At 39.5% G+C, this 24,396-nt stretch overlaps 1 protein-coding gene and 1 pseudogene across 1 annotated transcript in view; both read right to left on the bottom strand.

Annotated features, from left to right (window-relative positions):
• Nucleotides 1-24,396, bottom strand: part of OSBPL1A (oxysterol binding protein-like 1A) — a 300,437-nt gene that overhangs the window by 171,172 nt on the left and 104,869 nt on the right. The window contains exon 15 of the mRNA XM_006895041.1: nucleotides 3,518-3,624. Coding sequence (XP_006895103.1) covers nucleotides 3,518-3,624 — 107 coding nt within the window. The remainder of the gene's footprint in view (nucleotides 1-3,517; nucleotides 3,625-24,396) is intronic.
• LOC102861924 lies at nucleotides 23,638-24,394 on the bottom strand (annotated as a pseudogene).

Here is a 24,396-nt window from a genome sequence, read left to right as displayed (position 1 = left end):
AGAATCCTTGCCTCCAAGGAGTAGCTTGGTTTAATCCTCTCCAAGATGAATCTGTTTGTTTTCCTGGCAGTCCATGGTACATTCAGTACCCTTCTCCAACACCACAGCTCAAAAGCATCCACTCTCCTTCTGTCCTCCCTAGTCATTGTCCAACTCTCTGATGCATAACAAGCGATTGCAAAGACCAGAACATAATTATCCTATTCTGACCTCGATTAAGCATTAAATTCCTATGTTGTAATTCTTCAGCTGTTGAAAGACCAACCTTAATTATATCACTTACCTTCCAAATACTTTTGAAATCTTCTTCTCATTGTCTATAATATTCTCAGAAGGAAAATTCATGAATGAGACAGAGAGTCTCACAGAGCTGATATTTTATAGAATTACTGAGGAAAAATCTTAAAGATAATATGAAGGTTTGAAATTAGAACCACCACGTACTGGATAGAGCCCATGAGCAAGGCCATATGCTAAGTATAATGTGTATTCATCTGCACACATTTGATCACCGGACCTGAAATGTTTACGTAATTCCACTTTATAGAAACTTGCCCAGCATCCCACAGGTGGTTAGAGACAAACTGAGATGCAAAACAATCCTATCAGATTACAAAACCAGTGCTTCCATGTATGGTGGCCCTATATGAAAAAAGAAGCCATTAAAACTCAGAGAAGTGAATAAGCACACTGTTGTTCAATAAGTAATGAGGATGAAAAAACACAATTATTCATTTCACAGCCAAGCCCATGTTCACAAAACAATTAACTTTAGGCTAATATACTTGCTGAGTGAGATTTTTCACAGAGAGAAGCTGACCATTGGTGGCTTCTCAGGAAACTGAATACAACCCAATTCATTAACACATTGCTTCTAATCTTGTGGCCAGCCTTAAAACCATGCGTCCCAAGACTGAAAATGTATTTATATTTATTTATACACACACACACAGAGGAAGGAAAAAAAAATACCTAACTATACAACAGGTGCTGTCTGTTGTTGTTAAAGGCCATCGAGTCATAGACGACACATAGCGACCCTATGAATGAAAGACCTGAACATTTGTATAACTTTCATCATTTCTCCATGTTATTAGAGTTTCCAGAGGCAAGCTACATCAGAAGTGGATGCCACTCCTGCTTCCAAGCTTGTTTTAATTGGGGAGCTCCACCAAAACACTGTCCACCATGGGTAACCATTATCACATTTGACTCATCAGTGTCACAGTGTTCAGCTTCACAGCAACCAGGAGTTACTTCTATACAGCAAATAGACAGACCAGGGCTATACCACATAGAAGAATATTTGACCAAAAAGAATTACAATCAGGCTTGAGGGACACAGATTAAAATCACTCACCTTTGTCTCGGTAGCAAAACTTTCCATGCACTAGCCAACAGAAGTGCCGTATAAGAGATGGGAATAAAATTTGGTTTAACAATCTACTAAAAATAATGCAGGAATCCATGAAATCCTAATTTGCTCATTTCAAAGATGTTCTGTAACATTGCCATTCCAGTCAGATTTAACTGAAACATTAAACCATTCCTCATTTAAATAAACTAGAATGAGAGATTTGCAAATTACCAAAAATAGAAATGCTGTGAAGGGACATTCTCAAACTATTAGAATGAACAATTATTTCCCTTTGGGGTTCAATCAAATTCTGTTATAGAAGTTCTATAACTTTACTTTAAACGAATGCAGATTATTCTTTACATCTTTTTTTTTTTCATTTTCCCAATAAACTAATGTTCACTTTGTGATACAACATAAGAAGCATAGCATTTAGTAATATTTATATGCATAAGACTTAAATTCTAAATGTGGGAAAATTAAATTTCCGATCTCTAATATCGGGGAATTAAAATTATTTTCATCTACCTTGTTTTACCAAAACTTAATCTCCAACTAAAATGTGTAGATAAATAAGAGTAAGAAATTTTGCATTTTAATCTTAAATATTAAGGAACCAACTCATAGTTGACTCTCCAGCAGATTTCTGGAGGCTGTAAATCACCATGGGAGGAGACTACCCATTTTCCTCTCACAGAGTTGCTGGTGGACCTACACTGTTAGAGGTATGGCCTTTTGGATAGCAGTGCAGCTCTCTAGGACCTATCAGAGCTCTTTTATTTACTCTGCAGTAGTGGTGCAGATGGTTAAATTCTTGACTACTGATTGAAAGATTACAAGTTTGAATAAACCCAGAGACAGAACAGGAAACAGAGCTGAAAATCTGTCACCCAAAAGTCACAGCCCTGAAAACTCTATCAAACGGTTTTACTCTGAACGCTAAGATAGCAGCATGTGTCGGGATCAACTCAATGGTAATTAACAACAAGAGCCATCCAAAATCAGAAATGCAGGTGAAAAGGTTAATATAGAAATCCAGAAATAAGCATAATAGAGAAGCAAAGTCTACTGCCACTTGCCTTGCATTAAAATCACAAAAAAATGAGAAGAAAAAAGTCCCCAGAACCAAAACAAAATCAAAACCCATCAATCAACTAAACAAAAAAAAAGTAATACATAAAGCAGAAGAAATTTTTTTCACACAATCAAAACACATCTTTACACACATCTTTTTAGTCATTAGAAGAATTACTAATGAGTAAGTACAACACTCTTCCTCCTCATAACATGAAGAGCAAATAGAAAAATTTTGAAAGGAATAATGCAAGAGAAAAAGTCATTTAAAAATCATAGAAAGATAGTTAGAGATATGGATATAGATGAGATAGACAGAGATAGAGATAGAGATAGAGATAGAGATAAATATATCTTTATCTATATCTCCATCCATCCATCCATCCATCCATCCCAAATCTGGTGGCCTAGTGGCAAGAACCTACGCTGCAATCCTGAAGGCATGCAGTTTGAGTCAATAGATATATTAAATAAATTAAATTATAATAGATTAGACAAGATTTATAGAAGCTCTGGTGGCCGAGTGATAAGAAACTGAGCTGCCAACCAAAAGTCATGTGGTTCAAATCTCTCAAGTGCTCCATGGGAGAAAGATGGGCAATCTTCTCCTGTGCAATTAACAGCTTTTGAAATGCCATGGAAGGTCAGCTATGAGTCACTTCTGATTCAATAAAATTCAATTACCACACAAATGTAAAAGGTCTCCGGTGAGATCAGTTTACATAGGAAAGGATGGTAGACTCTATTTTTAAATTAAAATATTAAGTCTTTATCGTATATTTTTAATTCTAAAATATTTTTACTTCCATCTTATTGGATAACAATGCTGACAGGTCACCTTCAAACATACCTGTTAAACAATCACATAAGTAAACTCAAGAGATATAAAAAGAAGTTATCAAGCAGAATTATTCTATTCAAACAAATGTAAATATATTTTAAGTTTTAGAAGAAAAAAATTAAGTTTTTCTTTTCCTTGTTAATACCATTTTCTCTCTGGAAGAATTTTAAGGTAATGCATTACTGTGTGGTCAAGTTTATGACATATACATATTATTTTCAAGAATTCCATTTCAAACTACCTACCCCTTCTTGTTTAGTGAAGAGATTAAGACAATCACTCAAAGCTACACAAGTTTCTCTGGATGCTTCAGAGACAACTTCAGATTTCTGAAGAAATGATGGAAGCATTTCTGTAAAATAAATAAATAAAATGAGTAGGACCTTATGGAACCTTAAAGTGGACTGAAACCACATAAATATTTTTATGCTACTGAACTCCCATTTCCTTTCAGCTTTAAGCAAAGCATCTCACTTATTTGTTGAGCATCATTATTAAGCATTCACTTGCTACAGAGAACCTTGTCCCAGACACTGTGCAAGAAGACAGACTGTGGTGTCAAAGGTTTATTGTTCAAAATTACTTTCCTCGTCATTGACTTTGACTTTGCTGTATCAGTGGGGCAAGATTAGACAAATAGGGTGTGTTAGGTGTCTATTTACAAGGGGACTGGCTAGTCTCACCATCCCAATAGATTTAAATAAAGTCATTTTGTTGGCAGAAATCAGGAATCTTAATACCAACAAGGAAAAGCATCCATAAGGGCTAGAAATTCCTGCACCGCCAGACCAGGATCTACACAAGAGCAACAGCAGCCACCACTGCAGAGAACCAGAGATGAACATGAGACAGAGCTGGCTTGAGACTGCTGTCTCATGGAACCAGAGACAGGGGCCTTCACCCAAGCTTGCTGGAGGACTGATAAAAGATACCATAATTTGCAGGACTACTAGAACTCCACAGAATAGACCTAAGCTGTGAAACTAAAGGACAAAAGGGTCTGAGATCATACTTGAGATGCTCTCTGGAATGAGAGATTGTATCTTGCTGTGTCATTCTGAATTATAACCTGTTAACTTCCCTAATAAACCCCATCACCATACATATGGTTCTGTCAAGTCTGTGTGGTCACTGTAACGGATTTTGGAATGGTGATACTGGCGTGAGAGTTAGCAGAAGTAGCTTTTGGAGCAGGGGAGACCATGGCTGACCTTCTAGGAATTAGTTTTGTTTTGTGGGCGTTTGCTGATAGCAACAAGAAGGAGTTGTGGAGTTAGCAGAAATCAGACCCCTCCATATCCATGCAGCCTACACTCTTTTTACAAAGCCTAAAAAAAGTTTACAGAAATAATACACTATTTAAGAAAAAGTAGCTAAAAGAGACTGATAACATTATTTATAAAATATCATTATTTTCTTTCATGAAATTCTACACCAGATAATTTCATTTAAAAACAAGCTTAAAAAAAGAGACAAAAATTCTTTATAGTTGACATAATGGCTAACATTTTCATCCTTTTAGCAAATCAAGACTGTATATATACCCAAGAGTGTTAAGAAGGGACCCATTAGTGCTGCAAGGAGAAGAAAATTGGCTGTCTACATGCTTAGGTGGTCAGGTTAACACCTCTGGGGCGCTGACATGTGACATTGTTTTTCTCCTGTGCAGAAAATGACTTGGAGGGAGGCAGGGGTGAACCAGGAAGAACAGCAGCAGGTTACTGTGGCTGACCAGATGGCTGCTGATGTTTCTCCCGAGTCCTCCACTTAGTCATCATGGGCTGTTCTCTCGATGAAGTGTAAACAGACACGGCATACAGACACAATGTCCTCTCCAGAGAACAACACAGGGCCTTGGAGTCCAGTTGATGTTGGTTGGGTGAGTCTGTGAACAGCTCACCTCTTCATCCAGCTGTACTGCCACACTGCCTATTCCACTGGTTTAAGAGAAGGAATCGTTTGTAATCAGTGATTTCAAAGAGATTTCAGGAGCAAACAATTAAGAATTAGGAAGTCCATTTTAGTGGAGTGGTGGTGGTGTGTACCACTGAGCTTCAATCAAGCCAGCACTAACATACCAGCGGATCTTTAGATCAGTTAATCGTACAAAAGGAGACTGCCCATCCTTTTTCTCTAAAGCAGCTGATAGATTTGAACCGGATGCCTTTGGGACTACAGTGCAGTTTCTTATCACTAGGCCACCAGAGCTCTGTTAAGGGAGTAACAGGTTACATTTGGGTTTGACATGGGATACAGTGCTTAAGTTAGGACAGCTGCTTAGGCATGCACGCCTGCAAGTGCTCTGATTTTCAGCATTGCAGCTCTGGGCCAACATTACAAAGTTCTTTTTGTTGTTATGTGCCATCGAGTCGCTTGCGACTCATAGCGACCCTATGTACAAGAGCCCTAAACGCCGTTCGATCCTGTGCCAACCTCGCCATCTCAAACACACTCATTCCCACCACTCCACTCACAGAATCGATCCATCTCATCGAGGGTCTTCCGCTCCTGCGCTGTCCCTCCACTCTCCCAAACATAATGTCCCTCTCCAAGGATCAGTCCCTCCTTGCAACATGGCCAAAGTATGTCAGAGGAAGCTTCAGAAGCCTTGACTCCAAGGAGCATTCTGGCTTCACCCTCTCCAGGACAAACCTGTTTGTTCTCCTAGTAGTCCATGGTATATTCAACACTCTTCTTCAGCACTACAGCTCAAAGGCATCAATTCTCTTTCTGTCATTCCTATTCACTATCCAACTCTCCGATGCATAGCACATAACTGCGAAGACTATAGCCTGAATCAGGCACACCTTCGTCTCCAGCCTGATGTCATTGCTCTTCAGTACTCTTGAGAGGTACTTCACAGGTCCCTCAATTCGTCTCCTGATTTCCTGGCTGCTGTTACTAAGAGTATTGACTGAGGAGCCAAGTAAACTAAAACTGTTAACTATCTCAATCTCTTCACCATCCATACTGATGCTGCCAACTAGCCCAGTGATGAGAATCTTTGTTTTCTTGATGTTGAGCTTCAATCCATATTGAAGGTTGCAGTCCCAGACCTTCTGCAGCAAGCGCTTCAGGTCCTCATCAGTTTCAGCAAGCAGGGTTGTGTCATCTGCATAATGCAAGTTGTTAATGACTCTTTTACCAATCCTGATGCCACATTTCTCCTCATACAGCCCAGAGTCTCGGATTATCTGTTCTGTATACAGATATCACTGACGGATGCCCTTCTTCATTTTGAACCATGTAGTGTCTCCTTGCTCTGTTCTGACAACTGCCTCTTGGTCCAAGTATAGGTTTCCCATAAGCACAATTAAATGTTCTGAGATTCCCAAGTTCTTTTCAGTCCTGCCAATTATGGGATGTTCCCCTAGCCCTCTAGCAAGCCTGAGCAAAGGCCCTCACCTCTAGCTCCATAGCATTGTCGTTCTAGTTCAGCAAAGTCTCAGGATATCAGAGTCAAGGCTGGCAACCAACACTAACAGCTGGCCCTAAAGAACTCACTGGACTCCTTGCTGCTTCTTTCTTGAGGGCAGTGAGATTACTGAGGGAAACATTATCAGAGTTCTTATTTTTACAAATATTTAGAATAAATAGGTTTTCCCCCATTCAAATATGCATTCTTTTTTGGAGATCCTATGTTGTTGTTGTTAAGTGCCATCGAGTCATTAGCGACTCATAGCTACCCTATGAACGAAAAGTCCTGGACATCTGTATAACTTTCTTATATCTGTATAACTTTCTTTCTCCAGGTTCATAGGTTTTCCAGAGGCAAGCTATTATGGAAGTGGATGCCACTCCTGCTTCCAAGCAAGAGATTTCATTTTTGGAGATCTTATACCTTATAGTATTATTGGAGGAGGGGAGGAGAGGATTAACACTATGACTTTTGCATCTCCAAAGAAAATCTTAACCTATTTTCTCATTTTTAAAAAAATAATAAATTGGAGTGAAATACCTACATTATCACTTTTTAAAAACCAAGTAAAAAGTAGTATCTTATTCTGATCCTTCTGATAACCAGAGTAATGCAGGAGAAATGTACTTAGTGATAACAGATTGATTTCTTAATTGCACTGTTGTTGTGCTGTTGTTGTTTTGTTGTTGTTAGGTGCTACTGAGTCAAGTAAGACTCATACTGATCCTATGAACAACAGGGCTGAACCCTAACTTATTCTGTGCCATCCTCACAATCTCTGACAAACTGTAGTCCATTACTGCAGTCACTGTGTCAATCCACCAGGTTGAGGGTTTTCCTCTCCATCATCCTTCCACTTTCCCAAGCATGACACACTTCTCCAAAAAAGAGCCTTTCTTAGCAACATGCCCACAGTATGTGAGATGAGGCTGTATCATCTTTGCCTCCAAGGAGCACTCTGGCTGCACATTTTCCAAGACCTAGGTTGTTCTTTTGGCAGCCCATACCCTTCTCCAATATCACAACTCAAAGGCATCAATTCTTCTTCTGTCATCGTTATTCACTATCCAGTTCTCAGCAACATAGTAAGTGACTGAAAAGGCCATGGCCTGAATCCAGTGCACCTAAGTCCTCAAAATAACATAGTACTCCTCAATAATCCTTGAAGGCAATGATTCCAAGGATCCGTCTAACATACTCTGGACATGTTGTAAGGAGGGACCAGTCCTTGGAGAAGGACATCATGCTTGGGAGGGTGGAGGGACAGCGCAGGAGGGGAAGACCCTCTATGAGGTGGTTTGATTCGGTGACTGGGTTAATTGGGATGGGAGTGTCAGAGACAGTGCAATTGGTACAGGACAGTGCAGAGTTTAGGGCTGTTGTACACAGGGTCGCCATGAGTCGCAAGAAACTCAATGGCACATAACAACAACAACAACAACACTACTCCTCAATAAGGTAAACTGAACACTTTTCCAGTTCAATACACCTCCTGACCTCCTGATTGCTAGTACCAAGTGTACTGACTGTGGATCCAAGTAAGATAAAGTCATTGAGAGTTTCAGGCTTATCTGCATGTATCACAATGTTGCCTACTGGTCCAGTGGTGAGAATTTTTGCTTTCTTGACACTGAGATATATATAATCCATTTTGAAGGCTGCAGTCTTTGATGTCCTGCATCAAGTACTTCAAGTCCTCTTCACATTCATCAAATAAGGTTGTGTCATCTGCAAAGTTTATTGATGAGTCTTCCTCCAATCCTGATGTCACATTCTTCTTCACAGAGTCAAGCTTTTCTAATAATTTGCTCATCATACGTATCGAGTAAGTATGGAGAAAGGATACAATACGGATGCACACTTTTCTTAATTCTAAATATGCAGTGTTTCCTAGCTCTGTTCTCACAATAGCTTGTTGTTCTAGGTATAGATTTAACATAAGAATAAGTGTTATGGGATTTCCGTTCTCAATGTTCAACATCATTTGCTACAATCCACAAAATCAAACATCTTTGCATAGTCAATATGTCACAAATGAAGATATTTCTGGTATTTTCTACATTCAGCTAAAATTCATCTGACATCAGTAATAATATCCTTTGTGCCATGGACTTTCTTAATTTAGAATGAATTTCTGGCATTCCTTCCTGATTTATTCTTCTAGCTGTTTCTGAATAATCTTCAGCAAGATTTTACTTAATTGTGATATTAGTGATATGTTTGACAATTTGCACATTGCGTTGGATCATTTTTCTTGGGAATGGGAACAAATATGAATTCCTTCTAGTCAGTTTGCCAGTTAGCTACCTGTCTCAAATTTGTATGTCAAACAATCACCTACTTTAAACAATGTCCTTCAAACACAGTGAACAATGTCAATAAACAAAAACAATCAAGTAAATACAAACACCAGAAATTGCAAACATGAGGCCTTAAAAACTGGGTCCCATTAAGATACAAAAGTTTTCAAATGGAAAATGGAATAAAAGCATGCTAGAAAACTAAAGTGAAAAAGACTATCATTCTAATATTACACAGGCTACCAAAACAAATCTACTAAGAACATACATCAAATTATTTATACTCTTTTCTAGGTATATATTTGTGAGTATCTTTCACCTTTATTTTTCCAAATGTTCTCTATGAATATCATTTATTTACAAAGAAAAGTTCTTTTCTTTGACAAATTATTTCTCAAAAGTCATAGGAAAGTGAATAAACTTAATGCACCAAGAAGAGAAAAAGAGTAGCAGGATGGATAAAAAAGTAAAGCCCATCAATAAGTTGTCTACAAGAGCCATATCTAATAAATGAAGAGAAAGACAGACTTAAAATCAAAGGCTGGGGGGGCATATATCAAGCAAATAGAATCCACAAAAAAAGCAGGAGTGGCAATACTAATCACTGATAAAATTAACTTCACAATGAAAATCACCATAAAAGATAAGGAAGGGCACTACATAGTGATTAAAGGAATGGTAGATCAAGAGGACATGCCCTTGGTCAACATCTATGCGCCAAATGATAGACCTGCTAAATACATAAAACAACTGTTAACAGAACTGAAGAAACAAATAGCATCACAATAGTGCTAAGAGACTTTAACACACAACTCTCATCAAAAGATATGTCAACTAAAAAGAAACTTTACAAAGATGCAGAAGGATTACACTACATATTCAGCCAACTCGATCTTGTGAATGTATTCTGAGCACTGAACCAAACTGAAACTCAATTTGTTTTCTTCTAAAGAGCACATGATACATTCTCCAGAATTGGTCACATATTAGGACACAAAGCAAGCCTCAACAAATTCAAAAACATTGAAATAATACAAAGTATCCTCTCAGACCATCATGCCATAAAACTAGACATTAACCCCAAGAGGATAAAGCTTATAAAGGCATCAACAGGAAACTAAATAACACCCTTCTAGAATACGATAGGACATTGTTGTTGTTGTTGTTGTTGCCGTCGAGTCGCTTGAGACTCATAGCGACCCTATGTACAACAGCCCTAAACTCTGCTCTGTCCTGTGCCAATCACACTGTCTCCGACACTCCCATCCCGATTATCCCAGTCACTGAATCAATCCACCTCATAGAGGGCCTTCCCCTCCTGCACCGGTCCCTCCACCCTCCCAAGCATGATGTCCTTCTCTGAGGACCGGTCTCTCCTCACAACATGTCCAAAGTATGTTAGACGGAGCCTCAGAATCCTTGCCTACAAGGAGCCACCTGGTTTAACCCTTTCCAGGACGAATTTGTTTGTTTTCCTAGCAGTCCATGGTATTTGGACATAGAAGAAATAAAGAATGAAATAAAAAAATTCTTTAAAATAAATGATAATGAAAATACAATGTATCAAAAGCTCTGGGATGCAGCTAAGCAGGGGCCAGTTCACAGCAATGGGTTAAACATAAAAAAGTAAAGCAGCAAAATAAGTGATCTAACAACACCTTCATAAAACAGAAAAAACAACAACAATCTAACCCAACAGCCTCTAGAAGAAAGAAAATGATAAGGGTAAGAGCTGAAATCAATGAGATAGAATACAGAAAAACAACTGAAACAATCAATAAAACCAGGAGCTGGTTTCTCAAAAAGATCAATAAAATTGACAAACCATTGACAAACTTAACAAAAGAAAAAAATGAAGACACAAATAAATCAATTAAGGAATAACAGAGGTGGACATAAAAATAGAACCAGAGGAAATGAAAGCTTTATAATATTGGAATATTATTAAAAGCTATACTCAGATAAATTTGAAAACTTAAGAGGAGATGGACAAATTCCTTCAAACTTATGCCTTTCCCAGATTAATATGATCAGATGTAGAACACTTGAACAGACCCATCACCAAAGAAGAAACTGAGCAAGTCATAAGAAGACTCCTCCACCAAAAAAGTCCTGGACCAGACGGCTTCACAGCTGAATTCTAACAAATATTCAGAGTTGATTTATCACCAATTCTACTGAAGTTATTTCAAAATATAGAAAAAGAAGGAACACTCCCAGACCTTAATACCAAAACCAGGCAAAGATATTACCAAGAAAGAAAATTACAGACCACTATCTCTCATGAACAGATTTTAAAAAAACCCAAAACTTAGCCAATAGAATCCAAAAACTCATCAAAAAATAATTCAACATGACCAAGTGAGATTCAAAACAAGTATGAAAGGATGGTTTCAACATAAAAAAATAGTAATTGACCACATTAACAAAACAAATAACAAGAACTATATGATTCTAGTAATTGATGCAGAAAAGGCATTTGACAAAATCCAATACTCCTTTCTGCTTATAACACTCAGAAAAATTAGAATAGAATGAAATTTCCTCAACATAGTCAAAAGTATATATGCAAAACCAAGAGTCAATATAATTTTCAATGGAGAAAAACTAAAAGCATTTTCTTTGTGAAGAGAGATTAGACAAAGAAGTCCACTGTCGCCTCCGTTATTCAATGTTGTATTGGAAGCACTTGCTAGGGCAATATGGCAAGGAAATAAAATGCATCTTGATTGACAAAGAAATGGTTAAACTGTCACTATATGCAGATGAAATGATAGTGTACACAGAAAACCCCAAGGACTAAAAAAAAAAATCACCAAATAACTGTTAAGAGCTAACAGACTGATTTAGCAGAGTGGCAGGATACAAAATCACTATCCAAAAATCAGAGGAATTCCTCCACAGTAACAAAGAGAACTCAGGGCAGGAAACAAAGAAAGCAATACCATTTACAGTAGCCAACCACAAATTGAGACACTTGGGAGTAAACCTACTACAGATACAAAAGACCTATACAAAGAAAACTATAAAACATTTCTCCAAGACACAATTGTGTCTAAAGAAATGGAAAACTATGCCGTATTCATGGATAGGAAGACTCGATATCATGAAAATGACAATCTACATGTTCAATGCGATCCCAATTCAGATAACACTCATTTTTCAAGGCACTCAAAAAGGAAATTGTCGAGTTTATTTGGAGAGGAAAGAGACATTGAATAAGCAAAGTACTCTGAAAAACAGAAATGAAGTGGGCATAGCACTCCCTGACCTCAAAAGCTACTACACAGCAGTAGTAAACAAAACAGTATAGTGCTGGTACAATGATAAGCACATAGACCAATATAACAGAATTGAATACTCAGAAATGGACCCATCTATCTACAGTCAACTGATACTTGAAAAGGGAAAAGAAACAAAACCTATCCAAATGGGGAAATGATAACTTATACAACAAATGGTGCTGGTAAAACTGGACTGCTACCTGTAAAAAGTTGCAACAGGATATAAAAAAAAAATCAACTCAAGGTGGATCAGGGACCTCAGAATTAAGCCCAAAACTCCAAAGCTCATAAAAGATAAACTGTGATCAAGCTTTTAGAAGGCCAAGTCTATGGTATAAAGGGACTCCCAAATACAGCCATAAATGCACAATCTGAAGAGGATAAAATTAATGAATGGAACCTTCTAAAGATTAAATATCTGTTCTCATCAAAAACTTTTTCCAGCAGGGTGAAAAGAAAACCTACTGATTGGGAACAAACATTTGGAAATACCGTCTCAGACAAGGGTCTTATAATGAAAGTTTACAGACTCCTACAGGACCTCCGGAAGAAAAAGACTGTTAATCCAATTACAAAATGGCCAAAAGACACAGAAAGACTTTTCACAGTGGAGGACATTTGGATGGCTAAATGTTCCCAAATTCACTGGCAACATGAGAGATGCAAATCAAAACCACAATGAGATCCTATCCTACTCCAGTAGCAGCGGCAAAGTTTAGTAAGGCATCAAGTAATATATGTTGGAGAGGATGTGATGAGATAGGAACCTTTATACATTGTTGGTGGGATTATAAAATGGTACAACCTCTTTGGAAGGCAGTTTAGCGTTTTCTCAAAAAGCTGAACATAGAAATTTCATATGATCCAGCTATTCCACAGCTTGGAATATACCCTGAGAAAATGAGAACTGAAGTACAAACAGAGACTTGTACATGAATGTACATAGCAGCATTATTCACCATTGCAACAACAAGGAAATAGCCCAAATGTCCAATCACAATTGAATGGATTGAGAAATATGTCACACACAGGAGCAATGATTTTGTAAATTATTACCTAGCATAGGAGGGATTGGAAAGCATTATGCTGAGTGAACTAACTCAGTCCCAAAAGGACAAATACTGTATGGGACCATTATTGTTAAGCATGTAGGAGGACCCAAGGAGGGGGGAGGGGCTTAAACATAGGGTCACACAATTTGATGGGTAGAGAGAGGGCTTGGTAAAGGAAAGGGGAAAGGTCCAGTGTGAAAAGAAATGTACATGAACTTTATTAACTTTGTGTGTGTGTGTGTGTGTGTGTGTATATATATATATATATATATATATATATATATATATATATATACTTAAAAAGTCATAGGCAAAAGCAGGTAACAAAAGGAAAAGGTAAGGTTGAGTGATGGAAGGTATGAACCTCCTTTCATGAGCATCTGTACATTAAGACCAAATCATACTGAATCTTATTTTGCATCTTATGTAACAGTTACCTTGAGTTTCCCTTAATAAAATGCACACAATTTAAAACTACTACATCCTAAAATAAATTTGACTTTTAAAAACCCTCAAACTCACTGCTTTCAAGTGAGAACTAACTCATTGCTGGCCCTCCAGCAGCCTTTCAGAGGCTGTAAATAATATGGAAGGAGACTGCACATCTTTCTCTCACAAAGTGTCTGGAGAATTCGAACAGCCAGAGAGGCGTTTTTGAGTTAGAAGTGCAACTCCCCATGCCACCAGAGCTCCTTAAATTTGACTTTAGGTATTTTTAGAATTTTGAATACTGATATGGATTATGAAGGTTTATTCTAGACTTAGCTGCTAAACAGCCTAAGTATGATCTTTCTTATTTAGTGCTGCTGTAACACAAACACTGTTTAACAGTCATTTCCTCATCATTTAAGAGGCTGGCAGTGAAGTCAGGGTCCTGGCTCTCGGAGAAGGCTTCTCACTCTGTGGCTCTGCATGAAGGAAGGAAGGTTTCCCTTTCTGTTTCTGCTCCTGGCCAACCTCATGTGGCATCCCATTTCACACTCCCTCATCTCTCTTCTAAATGTGCTCCTTTTATATTTTATGGGAAGATCAACTCAGATACACCCTATACTAATCCTGTCTCAGAATACAACAAAAGACTCTTCCCAAAGAGGATTATCATCACAGCCATAGAGGTTCGGAATCACAATACATATTTTTTTGGGAACACAATTCAATCCATAACTAGTACCATATGCTAGAGGCCATGTGACTTAAATAGTACCTCAACAGATGTCTCACACAGAGCTGAGAACCAAGGATGGTGAGAAGATGTACGAGAAAAAAAACAGATACAAGGCTTTGCCTTCCATAAATGTTCAGAGGAATCTAGTAATTTTCCATTTTCATGGTGCAAATGGTAGAAAGATGAGACTTTAACCATCATGGATGTATTTTTAAAATAAAATGTTGCCACGTGCCTATCACCTATAACGAAACATTTTAAATAATATGTATGCTAGATTATTGTTAGATTTTCAAATATTAAATGTCAAAACCCAAAATTTTAGGAGCACCTAGAAATTTTAACCAAGACGGATCCTGTAAATTTTCAAAAGATAGATACAAAGTTAATTTTTTTTTCAAGAATCCAGTGTTGACAGTGTTAAAGTCTTTTGCTCAAGACAAAATCAAAACCTAAGTAATTTCTCTGACAATCTAGTGTTAAGATTTTAAAATAAATCATCACTTGATCAGTAGTCCAAGATAGAACTGAGGAATTTCAGGAAACAGTGTTTTACAGACCATTCTATTCACACTGGTATGTGTCTTAGATGATGGTATGCTGCTGGCATTGTGTGCCATGGAGCTGGAACCAACTCATCAATTACTGCCCAGTAGGTTTTCAGAGGCAGTTAATCACAAGAGAGACTGTCCATCCTTCTTCCACAGAGCAGATGGTGGATCAGAACCTTGTGCCTTCAGAACTGTAGCACAGTTTCTTGTCACTAGGCTACCAGTGCTAATTAACATTACATAATTCATAATTCAGCTAAATTTCTAGAAAAATTGTCATTTGAGAATCAATACAAATGTGTAAAAGAATATATAAAGACTACAGTGTCCTGAATAAATGGAAAAGGTCAGTAAGTTCTCTTATTTAACCTACTGTAAGAATCTGATGCTCTTTAATTTGGGGGGATAAAGTTAGTTAAATTGTGCTAAAGTATCATTTTAATTTATAAAGCTGCCAGAAGATCATAATTTTAGAGGCAGGAATAAAAAAGCTCCCAATCTGTTGTTTCCCATGATTACACTGTACAATTTTTAATTGGTTAAGTTTTAAGTTCATTTCTCATCACACTAACAAACTAATCTCCAATACAGATTGCCTTCACTGTCTTCCTAACATAAAAAGCAAAAGCCACACTTAAGACTAGTGTCGAGACTCCCCATTAACCAAATCAGCTACAACCAAATCAATTTCCTGGAAATATCTGTTGGCTGAGTTTGCCTTTTGTTTACTTTATTGTCTCTAGACTTCTTTAAGATGTTCCCTTTTCCCTAAACACTAGAAATAATGATTATTCATATTTGAAAATTTACCTTAAGTAAAAATTTTCCTTCCAACATATATAATTCTCTCTCTCCTTCACTATCACTAAGTGGGAACTAACATATTACTGACTCTTTAGTTGATTTTCAGAGTCTGTAAGTCATATGAGAGGAGAAGAGCCATCTTTCTTACATGGAGCAGCTGGTAGATTCAAATCTCCTACTATGAGGTCAGCAGTGCAACTCCCCACCCCCTGGGTCGCCAGCATTCTCCATGTACAGTACAGTAACATTGATTATCGTCATCATAATTGCTTAAGCATCATTCTTTTTGTATGCATTGTTTTAAACATTCTTATTCACTTCCAAATCTTTCCATTACCTTTAACTCTCAAGCTCTCTATAAAGTCCTTCCTCAATGTCACTGTGTGATGTGAACTAAATGCTCTAGCCAGAGCCATACTCATTTGTAACTGGGGACATGGCATATAATGTCTGCTGCCCATCTCTGACATCCTCTATGATTACTTTATTAAATATAATGTTTAGTAAGATAGATAGATAGATAGATAGATAGATGATAGATAATAGATAGATAGATAATAGATAGAAGAGAGGGGAGAGAGGAGAAAGGAGAGAGGAGAGAAAGAGCGCCAGCCAGCCAGTTTTGGGGAGCTTTAGTGGCCTACTGGTAAGACGCTGCACTGCAATCCAAGTCATGCATGTGGTTCAAATCCACCAGTGGCTCTGTGGGAGAAGGAAGGGCAATCTCCTGTGAAATTTACTACCTGTGAAAAAACTACTGGAGGGTCAGCTATGGGTCGTTTCCAATTCAGCAACATATTACAACAACAAAGTAAGTTTAGGAAGGGAGCCCTAGTAGTTTAGAGGTAAGGAGCTATGCTAACCAAAAGGTATGTAGTTTGAATCCACCAGCTGCTCTGTAGGATAAAGATGGGCAATCTCCTCCTGTGCAATTTTCTGCCTCTGAAAACCCACTGGAGGGTCAGCCATGGGTAGGTTCTGACTTGATGGTACACAATAACAACAACAAAGTAAGTTTATAATTGTGTTCAGATAGTTTTGTAATTATGTTAAGGGAAGGATCAGCATCTACTATTAAGGGGGAAAAAACCACCATTACTGTTGAAAAGACAGCACTGATCAGAGGACTTAAAGGCTCAGTCTTCAACTAGACATAGGTAAGACTTCAGACATGAAGTTTGAAGAAATGAAATCAATACATTAACAATTTTAGAAAACATGACATCTTGGGGGGGGTTGGTGATAAGATTTCCAAAATTTCCAAAAATTTTAGAAAACATTAGAAATTTTACAAAATGGAGTATCTGTCAAGGAGATTTCCTGGAGATCAATAAAACAAAGAAGCCAAAATAATCATGCAATGTGTTCTGCATCCTTTCACAAACAGAAACAGAGAAGCAAGGAGGATAAAAAAAATTTCATAAAATTGAGCAACAACTATAATTAGATTTGCATTGCTTCTGATGGAATTGTCCTGGAAACAGAGTCCTCACTCATAATAATGACCTAATGGAGAAAAATCAAAGTCATTAAAGTAGACTCCTTAGTGATGAGAACGAACATGTTGTTGTGGTTATGTGCCGTCGAGTTGTTTGAGACTCACAGCGACCCTATGTATAACAGCCCTAAACTCTGCTCTGTCCTGTGCCAATCTCATTGTTTCTGACACTCCCATCCTGATTACCCCAGTCACTGAATCAATACACCTCATGAGGGCCTTTCCCTCCTGTGCTGCCCCTCTAGCCTCCATATTAGTAAAAAACTCAAAATCAATGAACAATGAGTGAATGGGATAGAGCAGTAAATGATTCTGAGAGCTCCCTCTACAAGAAGGTCTAGGGAGAAATCTTTGTGGGATCTGTTAAAAAGACTAGGCAAGAGACAAATCACTTCATTATAGTACTTAAAAGTTTCAGAAATGATGTTTGCCTGTTTCCCCCACTGATTTGGTTTATGTAAATATTGGTCATGAAGTGTTTAGTTTCATAATCACATTGTCTCCTTTGCATTGCTGCCTGTGAGTGCTACTGTAAGCGAGCTTCAACAGGACTACTGCTATGGCTCTGGTGGCCAAGTGGTAAGATGTTGAGCTGTAATCCCAAAAGCACAAGGTTCAATCTACCAACTGCCCCATGGGAGGACGGGCAATCTCCTCCCATGTGATTAACTGCCTCTGAAAACCCCCTGGATGGTCAGCTAAGATTTAGTTCCAGACTAGATGGCACACAACAAGCAACTGCCTCAGTGAGGTGGGTTCTGCCAAGAGGGAGGAGTGGAAGCAGAAGGCAAGATCAAGAGGAATTTAATGCTAAGAGAGTGCAAGGATATTGGGAAATACATTAATGTTGATGAGTGGTAAGAAAAGGAGAGGTCAGGAGGGTCTGAAAACACTTAGAAAGACCATGTAAGCTAGTTAAGCCAAGGAACAGCCTAGGGAAAGTTCTGGGAAGTTATATGTAAGCACTGAGAAAAGTTACTCAACACTCTGAATGAGAACAGCATTTGCCAAGCCCCCAAAATGAGAGGAAAGTTTCATGTTGAGTATAAGAATAAAAGGAAGGAAGTGGTGAGAAGTGAGACTGCTGAAGTGAGCAGACACAGATCACTCGGCTTCCGTCAAAGAGTTGAGATTCTACCCCACAGGCAGTGAAAAGGCAGAGAAGGTTTCCCGTAAAGGAGAGGTAGACTCAAGATTCTCGGGAATTAGAAGGATATGCAACTCATGGTAGCCTGACCAGTTAAGAAACTGTTGCTGAGTAGAGCATGCACTGTATTTAATTACATGAATCAATTGTAGCTAATGTTATAAAGTAAAATGTACAGGAATGCTTGACTTTAAACAAACAAACAAACCATGATTTCTAAAATCTCACTCAAACACACAGTGAAAAAGAAAGTGTTGCCGTAAACTAGGTGAAAGATGGCCAGTCTATTACTATGTCAGAGTATTAAAAGTGGGGTATATAGAGAGGTGAGCACATAGCGAGGAAAGAGAGTGTCCTGACCAAACACGAGGGATAAGGAGGAAGTGGGTGAGTTCAAAGCCTGAGCTTGGAAAGTTGGGTGAAATGACCATTCTCTGAGATGAGGAGCTTCAGAGAAAGAACATTAGGACAAGAAAACAAAAGACATTGGCAGAAAAGGAAGATGTCTTTGTTGTGAGGTGAAAATACCCAAGAGAGAAAATTCTTACTCTCTACACAAGTCAAGTCAAGAGGTTTACTGAAAGCCCAGGGAGGTCTAATGGGGAAAAGAGACATCCAAGTTCATAAGGCCGCTCATGTCATCGGTAAAGGATGCAATTTAGTACCACTTGGTGAGAAATAAAGGCTACGGAAATCCTTAACTGGCTGAAAAATCCTAAGAGACTTAAAGGGTTGTTATTCGGGAGGGATAAGCAACTAGCAAGGAGCCTGGTGGTGTTGTGTGTGACCTATCTGGCTGCCAACTGAAAAGTCAGTGGCTGGAATTCACCAGAACGATGGGAACCTTGGAAACCTGATGGGGATCCACCGTGAGTCCGAGCCAACTGATGACAGTGGGTTATAAGTGAGTAATGCACCCTTGGGATGATGGGATTGGTTAATGGTGCATGCCGTTCAGTTTGCTGTCAGGTGATCCTACCACAGCAGCAGAGCTGGTGTGTTTCCAGGAACTGCTTCCACATTCCTCTCTTTTTCTGCAGGGTCACTGTAAAGACCTACAGGCAATGCTGGGTATCAAGGCTCTTTGGGGGCATAAAACGATCACAATTTTCATCTGTTTGGCTATAGTTTTGGTTTTTGGGTATTTTTTTTTATTATTTTAAGAAAAACCAAACAACCCTTTGGGAATTTATTGTGACATCCTGCACCTGCGAGCTCTTAGAAGAAAATGAGTTTTCTTTAGGGGAAACTAAAGAGCTAAACTTTAGCTATGCAGCAAGATTAAAGGAACTGTCATTGTAGAAGGCATTCTGAGGTCTAATGTGGACTCTAGACTCATGTCAAGGCTTAAAAATAGAGTTAAGGCTTCACATTCACACTAGTCCACTTGCACACACCAAGTGACTTTGATTTGAGACTCTTTTCCATCAATCTTACCTTACCCTTCAACTTCTGAATAGGGGACAATAGGACACTAGGAACTCTTACACACCGTTGGTGGGACTGTAAAATGGCACAACCACTCTGGAAGGCAGTTTGGCACTTCCTCAAAAAGCTGAACATAGAAATTCCATATGATCCAGCTAGTCACTGCTTGGAATAGATTCTGAGATAATGAGAACTGAGGCACAAAAGGAGTCTTGTCAGCGCAACAATGAATGAATGAAAACCCAAAATCTCTGTAAATGTTTATTAAAACTAATAAAATTTAATAATAAAGAAAAGGAGTCTTGTACACCAATGTTCGTAGCAGCATTATTCACCATCACAAGAACACGGAAACAGCCCAAATGTCCAACCACAATCAAATGGATTGAGAAATGATGGTATAGTCACATGATGGAATACTATGCAGCATGCAAGAGCAATGATTTTGTAAATAATTACCTACCTTGGGAGGGACTGGGGAGCATTATGCTGAGTGAACTCACTCAGTTCCACAAGGTCAAATTTGTATAAAACCATTATTATAGAATGAGTATAAGGATCCAAAGGGGGGTGAAACAGAGGGATGAGGATGTGCGGTGAGGGATTAATCATGGGTTTGTATAATTTGATGGGTGGGTGGTGAGGAAAATTGGAAGAATCTGGTCTGAAAAACAATGTATTCGAATTTTGTAAATAATCTAAACTATTGTTGTTGTTGATTGCCATCAAGTCGAGGTTGATTCATACATAGCGACTCTATGAACAAAAGACCTAATGCCTTTCCATAGCTATCGTTGTTTCTCCAAGTTCATAGATTTTCCAGAGGTTTAGGAAGTGGATGCTAATACTGCTTCCCAACCTGTTTTACAACTGGGAGCTCCACTAAACACTGTCCACAATGGTAAACCATTATGGTGTTTGATATCCCCATAGCACAAGGTTCAGCATCACAGCAAACCCAGGTTACCTCATATAGCACATTGACAAAGAGTGATGTGCAAAGTGGAAGAATGTTCCTCCAGATATAACAGCATGTCTCATTTAGCAGTGGTTAAGTGTTGTTGAGTCAAACATGAATCAAAGGAAGTTCTGCACAAAAGACCTGAAGCTCTGTTCTATAATTAACATCATTTCTGTACATTTATAAGAGAGTCTGTTAGAAAGTGGATGCCACTCTTGCTTCCCAACATGAATCAATCTGGAAGCTCATTTAACCATTGTACATAATGGGTAACCATTATGTTATTTGCCACAACTATGGAGTAGTGTTCAGCATCACAGCAGCTCCAAGTTGTTCAGTACAGTAAATAGACAAATGATCGCTGTGTCTTTAAGTGAATATTCTTCAATTTTAAAGTCACACCCTCAAGCAGGCCTCCACCTTTACCCTTAGTCTAAGGCTCATGGCCACCCACTCTTGAGGGAGAAAAAGAACAGTAATACACAACAAAAAGGACCCCAGAAATTTCCCTTGCCTACTGCCACCAAGACGAGACTGCCACCTGAGACGTCAGCCAGCCAGCCAACTTCCCAAACTAAACTAGTATAAAAATAAATAAATAAAAGAATGATCACTAACGGCTTGCACATGAACAGCCTCTAGCTAACCTGATTTTCCTCAGCAAACTTTTATAGTAGACAGGCCTATAAGTCTGTAAACTCTTCCAAGTCATAGACAAAATGTCCAGGGGTAAATGCACAATTCTTAATTCATTTCTGATTCTACTGATTAAGGAAGACCTGGTGGCCTAGTGGCAAGAAGCTGCACTGCAATTCCCAAAGGAATGCGGTTCGAGGCCTCCAGCTGCTCCAGGGGAGAAGGATGGACATTCTCCTCCCGTGCAATTAACTGCCTGGTTGGTTCCAAACACAACAACAACAACAACAAAGGCCCTGAAGCCAGAGAGCTAGAGTAAAGCCCCAACTCTGGCATCTATTAGCTGTGTGACCTTGCTGACTCATAGCGACTCTATGAACAAAAGACCTAATACCTTTCCATAGCTATCGCCATTTCTCCAAGTTCATAGAGCTCCCATAGGCTCGTGGTTTAGGAAGTGGATCCTGTGGCTCATCTAGCTTATCTATAAAGCAGTCTTTATGTTAAGTAGGGAGTTCTGGTGGCCAATACAGTCAGCCAAAGGCATGTGGTTCAAAGCTACCAGCTGGTCCACAGGAAAAAGATAAGCTATCTCCTGCAGTATTCAGATTTACTGGTTCTCAAATCTTGCTGGAGGGTCAGCTGTGAGTTGGTTCTGACTTGATATAGCAACATCACAGTCACAGAGAGACAGGAGTTGACACCAAATTAGCAAGCAGGACAACAGACAGTTCAAGAAGATATATCAAAACAAAATAATGGAAAAATAGCAACACTCCACCAGTGCTGTCACCAGTTGGAGTGGGTATGGCTGCAGTCTGGGCCCCTGCACTGCTGCTGAAAATGGCTGAGCTGCAGCCTTCACAATTCTGTGCTTCATCTCTCCTTATTTGAGATTTACATTCAGTTTATTCCCTTGGTTGGTATTTGAACTACTTCCTTTATCTTTTCTTTTTAAACTCAGGGTTCCAGAATTACCATCTAGATCTTCATTTCCTGCTGTCTGAGTTAAAAGGGGCTGTAAAAAGTGTGGGAGCAACACGGAGATGGCCAAGTGTGACTTCCTTTAACCACAAAAAGGGGAATGGCTTCCATCAGCAACACCTACAGGACAAAACACATTACTGCAAGGTCAAGCATGGTCCCACATCTATTTTTACCAATTCTAACACCAGCCAAACCCTCCCCAAGACTCTGACTCCTCTCTACTGGGTCCACAATCCACTGCAATGGCCTCACAGAACTCACAGAACTGTTCTCACAGTTAGAAGGCTTACCAGAGAAGTTAAATAATTTTCCTCTGCTGGAGAAGGAGGGGCAATCTCCTCCTGTACCAGTCAGATCCGATTTGATGGTACACACACACAAAAAGAATAAAATTAAAACAAACGAGAAAAAAATCCGTTTGGAAACAGGATGGAATTCTTCAGTCAGGACACCTTCTCAAGCTTGCTCGCAGGTCCATCAATCTTTTTTTTTTTTTTGGGATCGCCAGTAAATAATCTTTATTATTGGCACATGTAAGACTTACCTACAATGAAGTAACTCACTACATCAGTGTTCACCCAAAGTTCAAAGTCTTAAAACATTATACCCTCCCCTCTTCACTCTGAGGTACAAATAAAGACTTATAAACAAAGTTGAGCAAAAATTCTCTCAAAACACAGAGATCCTAACTTGAAAAACCATTTATTTTTCTGTAAAGAAAAAAGTGACCCAACTCTACAGATCTAACTGCCACAAGCCTTTGGGCCAGAAAGAGACCCAAAAGCAGTGACATTCTCACCAAGGTTAATTCCCAAATCCAACACTCACTGGATGCAGGAGGCTGGGAGGAGACAGCACAGCCTCCACTATTTTCTGCATACTGTGAGGCCTGCTGGAGAACAGAACATGAACAAGAAACTACAGAAGTATTCAACAGGAAGATGGGTAGGAGAGAGCATAGGAAAGGCAGAGAAGATCTGAACTGAACCCAGCAAGGTAAATTAAGGTCCACGGTTCCTGAGGGACTGAACGCACAGAGCCGACAACGTCCCGGAGACAGGGTACCACGAAAGGTGAATTCTCATGCACAACCGCAGCTCGGAATTTCAGCCCACACACATCCCACCTCAAGCTTTAAAAGGCCGAGTACCGCGCCCAATCCGCATACTGCTCCCGCTCATACCGGGCCATGTCTGTACAGGGAATTCCGCGCGGCTGCAGAAGCTTGGGACAACGCACTCTCATGCTCGTAACCGTAGCCCTCTCCAACAGTAGGGACAGGGGCTGTAGCGCGACGCAGGGGGCTCCGATCCCGCCCGTAATATGAAGAGGAAGCTGCAGTAACAGCAGCAGCAGCTCCTGAGGTCAGCAACAGGTGTCTATCGTAGGGATTGAGAGAGGTGGAGGTGAGGTGACTGGCCATGGCTGTGTTCTGGACTTGTGGCAGCTGGGACAAGGTCTGCTCTGCGTAATCATATGCAGAGGCAGCTGCAGCCGCCACTGCCTCATAGGACCGTGCGGCTCGGCAGCGCTTGTAGTAGGCATCGAGCGCTCCGTACGCGTTGTTGTAATACAATGAATCCCCATAGCTCATGGTGTAAGGCGTACGCACTGCTCCATATTGCTCATTATACTGCTCGGTAAAGTCTGCCACGCGGCCTGAACGATCTATCGGACACTCTTTGGACCAGTGCCCCTCTTTCCCGCACCGATAGCAGCCGCTCTGGTCTCCCATCCTGGGCGCAGTCCTAAGCCGGCTGGTGGACAACTGCACGTGCATTCGTTTGCCTTGAAACTCTGTGTTGTCAAGGCCCCTGATGGCCTCAACGGCATCCTCCGCCCGCTCCATGTGGACAAAGGCATAATCCTTCACGATGTCACACTCGATGACAG

This window comes from Elephantulus edwardii, unplaced genomic scaffold, assembly GCF_000299155.1.
Source record: "Elephantulus edwardii isolate Elephantulus edwardi_28Jun2011 unplaced genomic scaffold, EleEdw1.0 scaffold00155, whole genome shotgun sequence".
NCBI lineage: Eukaryota > Metazoa > Chordata > Mammalia > Macroscelidea > Macroscelididae > Elephantulus > Elephantulus edwardii.
This window is presented reverse-complemented; position numbering and strand designations above follow the sequence as displayed.